At 44.4% G+C, this 6,884-nt stretch overlaps 1 protein-coding gene across 1 annotated transcript; it reads right to left on the bottom strand.

The window, feature by feature from the left end:
- Positions 1-628: 628 nt before the first annotated feature.
- LOC311060153 (DNA excision repair protein ERCC-6-like) lies at positions 629-6,403 on the bottom strand (the record flags this gene model as incomplete). The annotated part of the gene is made up of 7 exons (XM_084078282.1): positions 6,095-6,403; positions 5,133-5,923; positions 4,714-4,828; positions 4,084-4,272; positions 2,860-3,203; positions 2,578-2,767; positions 629-2,017 (listed from the first exon to the last, which is right to left on the bottom strand). Exons 1-7 carry the CDS (start codon positions 6,374-6,376, stop codon positions 629-631), a joined length of 3,300 nt encoding a protein of 1,099 aa, XP_083934408.1. The 5' UTR covers positions 6,377-6,403.
- Positions 6,404-6,884: the final 481 nt, after the last annotated feature.

Below are 6,884 nucleotides of genomic sequence, written 5' to 3'. Positions count from 1 at the left end.
CCTTTAAGTAGAATATTGAGGTACTTTTACTTTACTGGAGTATTTCCAATCGTCTATACTTCACATCTCAGAGGCAAATATTGTACTTTTACTCTACTACAATTTGAAAACTAGCCACTTTGCAGATATAAATTACTACATTATGAAACATTAACCACTTTAGCCCCATTTTATACCTAGGCCATTTGAAAAAAAGTTGATCAAGTAGATCTACTATTTTCAAACGTTTTAGTACATTTTGATTCCAATACTTTTGCTCAGGTAAAACATTTGAGTACTTTTTCCACCACTGGCAGTTTTGCATTTAAGAGTCACAGCATGTGATGGGAAAGTATTTTTGAAACACTCATGCACATATTTTGTGCCCCCACTGACAAATTTACTAGACGCCTACACTCATACTTACAAACCTACAAATATAATTACAAAACACGACTTTTGTTTTCGCTTCACAAACAAGACAGAAAAGGACTTATGCAAATATATTTTATTGTATTAAAACATTGTACTCAAAAAATGTGCAAAATACTTAAACACTATCACAACCTCGTATCTTGTCGATCAGCCATTTCTGCTGGTTTATGTTAAAGTTAAAGTGTCGTTATTGACAAAGAATATGGCTGGTTGTTTAGTCCATGTCATCGTCGGAAGCTGATTCTGCCTCAGTGCCTTCATGGTCCTCATTAGAGCCTTCACTTGGATCTTCCCACGAGCCTTCACTTTCATCTTCCTCAGACTCTTCAACCTTTTCTCCTCCAACGCTCTCTTCCTCGCCCTCTGTCGTGCTGCCCTCTTCATCAGCCATGTCTTCCATCAATGACTTCCTCAGAGAGCGCCTTGAGGCCACAGAGGTGTTACCTCCAGAGCTCATCCTGGACGTTGAGGCGAGTGGGGCGGCTCTGAGTGGAGTGGCTCTGAGTGGAGTGGAACTGTAAGCTCCCAGTTCCGGAGCAAACGTGTCATCCAACGGGCCAATAGGGGGCTGGTGCATGTGGTCAGCTTCCTCCTCTTCGCTGTCATAAATGACAGCTGCCTTCTTCTTCTTCGTTGTTGTGAAGTCTGCAGAGGTCTCAGAGACACAGGAGCCATTGACACTCATATTCTCTCTTCCCACATTTAGGGACTTCTCCACATCGAAAGTGCCCTCTAACTGAAGACGGGAGAGCAACTTCCTCTCCTGGGCTTCAATTTTCTCTTCGTCCAGGTCTTCGCCAGCGAACATGTCGTCGCAGCTGTCCTCCAGCTCAAGGACGAAGTCACCATGCTGGGGGGACTCATATGAGGACAGTTCACGGTCTTCATTCATACTCGAAGCAGCAGACAACTGCAGGACAGACAGTCTTTTATTCTTCAGAGAGATGCCAGGGCCGATGTCCTTCGGTCTTGGGGAGTCCATGACCTCACTAATGGAGGCATCTCTTCCCTCTAAGCCACACGGAACCCCATTCAAAGACACATCTCTGGCTGAAACACCGCCAAGGCTAGAATCCTTTGTTATTGAAGTGTCCATGACCTCACTAAAGGAGGCATCTCTGGGTGAGTCATGTTTCTCTTCAGCCCGGTTCTTCTCAGCAACACTATCATCCAAAGTGAGGTTGACCATCTGCACGCTTCGATTTTGACTGCCGTCATGGTGCTCCACAGCAGGACCAGACTGGAACGCCACATCTGTCGGATCAGTGGAAGAAGACAAACCGTCACCAACAGCCTGATTCTCTTCAACACTGTCGTCGATCATCTGTACACTCCCATCTTGTTGTTCTTCTAGAGATCCAGACTGGTCGAGGTCCACTACAGGAGAGTGTGGCTTTGCCCTCTCTCGTTTGTCATTGGACCTTGCAGCTCCAGTCTGACCCATTTCTCTCAACCACGCTGGCTCTGTGCTTGCACCCATGCTCTCCGCCAGCTGGGCATGCAGCTCAGACTCGACCCTCATCCGTTCCTGTGCCTTCTGGACTCTTGTCTCGATGTATCGCTGGGACTCGTCATCTTCGGGGTCCTCGTCACAGTTCACCACCTCAAGAATAAAGATAAATAACGTTTATTGTCAGTACCTATACAGGTTCAAGCAGTGACGCGCAAGTGTGGATGTCCGCAAATTACTGGGAGACAAACACAATAAAGCAAGTGTGTATGCAAAATTCTGTGCATCATCAAAATAATAAAGCTAGGGTAACAGATGGGGGGCTAGGGTAACAGATGGGGGCTTGTCAAGGATGGCAGCAATAGCAACATGAGAATATCAGCTATAAAAATGGTGCAATAAGGAATAACCATTATACAGATACCTCGTACCTTAAACAATTGGTTCGAAAAGTGGCCCTTGGGGGTCCCAGCTAAGTTAGTTAATATAGCGTCATAATCATTTTAACCATATTTTATACTTTGGCCGTTTTTTTCTTTGCTTCTGGAGGTCCCTGGCACAAAACATTTTCAGATGGTCCACGGTCAAACATATATCAATTTGGGGGTCCTTGAATTAAAAAAGTTTGCGAACCACGTCCACCGCATTAAACATACGAGTTAAAGCACCGCATTAAACAGACGAGTTAAAGCAATCTGTACAGGAATAACTACCTGCGAGAACATTAGGTCGTGGTCCGTGATGCCAAACATCTCCATAGCGTGCAGGTGCGCTATGTGTTCATCCAGCTCGGGGTCTGTCATGCGGTGGCTGGAGTGGAGGGTCTGCAGCTGAAGCTGAGTATTGGAGGAGCGCGTCGACTCCAGGGTGAAGAGCTCCTTCAGCTCCTGCTTGCTGAAGTACCTGTGAAGATAAATACATTGAAATGCATTATCTTACTGTGTTATTCAAATGAAGTGCCTGTGAAGGTAATATATTAAAATCCCACAGCATACCTGAATGGGTCCTTCTTGTCACCCGTTGTCTGTCTGATCAGGGAGTCTTTGAAGACCTGACGCCTGTAGATCTTCTCCTCCACTGTGCCACAGGTAATGAGCCGGTATATGACCACATTTTGCGTTTGCCCAATGCGGTACGCGCGGTCCACGGCCTGGGCGTCAGTGGCAGGGTTCCAGCTGGGGTCATAAATCACCACGCGGTTGGCAGAGGTCAGGGTGATGCCGACGCCGCCCACTTGGGTGGTCAGCAGGAAGACTGAGTAGCGTCGGTCTTTCTGGAACTTCTGGATGAGCCCCTCCCTCTCAGCCATCTTGTTAATCGTGCCATCAAGCCTCATAACCTTACAATAGAGGAAGCGGTTGAGTAATTAGACCTGAGCAGTGGTTCTCAGTGGGGACCGCCCAGTGGTCCCCCAATGAGTTTAAATTTCACCATTAGAATTAGTTATAAAAATGACTATTCAGACTTCACTCTACAAGCTGGATCTACAAGCTCGCGTGTCACATTGCAACATATTGTGAGCTTATAACGCTGCTATTTTAGAAGATTTTATTTTTTAATTTGTTGCATAATAAATCTAACAAAAAAAACAAATCTCTACATGGCACACAATCTTTCCAAATGGGTACCCATGGCCAAATGCATCAGTTAGTGGGTCCTGGACATGAAAATGGTTGAGAACCACTGAATTAGAGTACCAAGAAAACTAGAATAGCCAGTAGACATACAACCTATGGTGAACAAAATACCTAGTACTCATCTAAATAACATGCATCTATAACTATATTTATGAATATCGGGATAAGATATGGGATTTTGGATATCTTAATATGGCATACTATATAAGTTTTCCCTTTCACTGGTTTTAATCACTTGGGCCTTATATTAAACAGTCAACAATTCTACAAGCCATCAGCTTGTAAATCTTAATTCAACATATTTTTTTTTACATTATTGCTACAACACAATATTATCGTCACAATACTGATGGAGTTATTCATTTGGTCAAATAGTCATATTTGACCATATTTGTCATATTCAGGCATGCAAACAGCCCGAGGTGAAAAAGGTGACAACATATTGTTTTCTTTCGGGTCAGGTGTCACACAATTGCCCTATTTGGGTTGAAAAAGGTGACTGTAGCTGAAAAGTGACACTTTTGCATGTCTGCATATTTCGTCCATATAGCCCAGCAACTATCAAAAAAGTCTAGGCCATACCTTGAAGCCACCGTTAGTGAGGACTCGCTGGAGAATGTCCAACACCTTCCGGAAACGAGCAAAGACGAGGGTGCGGTGACCTTCCTCCCTGAGCCTGTGGAGGAGCTGAAGGAGGAACGTCATCTTCCCAGACTCGGAGATGAGCGTTTCATCCGAGATGCCCTCAATGCCGCTTCCTGCAACTTCCTCCTGGTAGGGCCATCGACATCATGACATTTTAGTGGACCATGATTTTTTATTTAATTGTGTTTTTAGCACTGAACTGTGACATTTCTATTTGCTTTGTAAACAGAAGATTGCACAGGGCAGATACAGTATGACAAATAACTTCAATATACATCAAAGCCCATAATAAAATTCACACAAAAAAGACAATGACGATAGAATAATCAAAATAAATAGATAAAGTACTATGGAAAAAGCCAACATTTTAATGTTTAATTCGAAATGCCCAAAATAGGGATGCCAGGTTGAAAGTGGTTAAAAGAGCACGGACAAATATGTTGAAATAATGATCATAGGAAATATGACATTTCAGGAAGGTGTTTTATACTGATTAATAGAAACGGGTCTTAATTATGCAAACATGATTGCGACCAGGAGATTATGAAAGAATTATGACCGGCATACCTGCTGGTCCTCAGATAAGCATTCCTGCAGGCCCAGCTCAGCCACAGCTTTGGCAGAGAGCAATCTTGGATGGTCACACACCTTCTTCAGGACATTCAGTTCAGCCAGAGGTGACCTTTTAGTAGGGTTGTAGAGATAACCACTTAGTAAACCCTATATACACATACACACACTGCCCAATGTCCCCCAGGGTCTGCTCCTCTACACAAAAGCTCTTTGGTGAAAATAGCCAGTCTGCAACACAACGTGTGACGGTTCAAGTGGCAAACTGGTTTCCAGCTGGACCAAAATAAGGTGAAAAACTAAATTTAAAACACTCGCTTCTTTTTAGCCTCCAGTGTCACATGATGAATAACCCAAAAATAAACAAAACTGACACCGTAAAAGTAGCATCAAGATCTCAGTGTGGACAGGACTACCTGGTTGTTGTGAGCAGCTCTTTGATGTGGTCAAGGGATAAGAACTGGGTGTAGATCTCTTCCTGTACCTTGCTCAGGTACGTCCACACAACCAGGTCATTCTTTCTTGTCAATTTTGGCATGACTGCACCCGAGTCTGTGTGTTCTTCTCCAGTCCTTTCTTCTTTAGCTGCCTGTTTTTTCTGGACCTCCGCTTTCGTCCTCCTTAGAAAATAGGGCTGGATGGTCGTCATGAGGTTCTCAGACATCTTAGCTCCCAGGGCTTTCTCTCCTGGAGTGGCATCCTTCTCCCTGGCCCTGGAGATGGGGTTCTCATACTCTGATTTGAAGGTCTTGGCCGTTCCAAGGAGAGCGCCCTGGATGGCAAAATCAAACAATGCCCACAACTCTGACAGGTTGTTCTGGACAGGGGTTCCTGTGAGAAGAATGCGGTTTTTCGCAGGTACAGCATGGGCACTTTTGGCGGTTTTAGTAGATGATGACTTTATCTTATGTGCCTCATCCAGGATCACATAGTCCCACTTGAACTCACGGCCGTTGTAAGATGCCAGCTGCTCCCAGTTGTTAATCAGCATATTGAACGTGGTGATGACCACGCCGCCACGTCTCTGGACCTTCTCCAAATTCCTGCTGCGCTCCACTTTGCTGGAACCATGGAACTCCTTCACCCTCATTCCAGGGGTCCACTTGGCGAACTCCTTTGTCCAGTTGGTGATAAGGGAAGTGGGCATAACGAGGAGGGTATGTTCGACATGCCCGGCATCGTACATGCCAGATAAGAAAGAGATGATCTGGATGTAGGGGTGAAAAGATTCCATTTTTTATTTCAGTAATTGAATAATTTCAGTAATTGAATAATCAGTTCAGTGCATCATGTCAACATTTTGAATTGATTAATTAATCTGTCGATTACATTTTATTTTTGATTATTCAATGATGAAAATAATTAGTTGCAGCCGTACCTGGATGGTCTTTCCAAGACCCATGTCATCTGCCAGGATGCCGCCTTTAAGTCCATCCCGGTACAGACCGTAGAGGAACGCTATTCCCTCCCTCTGGTAGTCGTACAGCTTGTCATGCAGGTCTTTGAACAGCGCAAGGCCATTGATCGTCACAAAATCATCATCTTCACTAACATCCCCTTGTTCTGCCAGGACGTCCACTAGTCTATTTATTCTCCCCATGAGCTTTTCACTGGGAAGGATGTTGTGGGCCTTCTTGAACTCCTTCAGGGCTTTGGCCATATCTCCAGCTCTGGCGGCGGCTTTCCCGTCCTTCGTATGCCTGGAAAAGCAAAGCATATTAGTTAAGCATCATCTATTCACCAGCATGTAGTATGAATCAGTGGTTCCCAATTGTTTTCCTTCTTACATCTGACCAACACACACATGCTTTTCAGACATGTTAACCCCCTACGATCTACAAGCTCAAAACGTGTCGCTTCACAACCTGCTGTGAGCTTGTAGATCTGCAGTTTTTTAAATTAGGGTGAAAACAAAAAGACACTTTACATATCCTACCTGGGTCACGGTTTTGTTTCCCGATAGACGTTTAATATTGCGGCACATAAGAACTGTGTACCAAAAACAAACAAATGAGCTGGCCCGTTTGTTTATTTTTGGACCACAATTCTTGTATGCCGCGATATTAAACACGTCTATAGGAATTCAGAATGGGGAAACAAAGCCGTGACCCAGGGGATGAGTGAGTGACATCAGAAGTTCTGTGCTCTACATGCCCCCAAAAAAGGGA

The sequence above is a fragment of the Gymnoscopelus microlampas genome, assembly GCF_963454915.1.
Source record: "Gymnoscopelus microlampas genome assembly, chromosome: 14".
Taxonomy (NCBI): Eukaryota; Metazoa; Chordata; class Actinopteri; order Myctophiformes; family Myctophidae; genus Gymnoscopelus; species Gymnoscopelus microlampas.
Note: the sequence above shows the minus strand (reverse complement) of the source record. Positions and strands in the feature narration are given on the sequence as shown.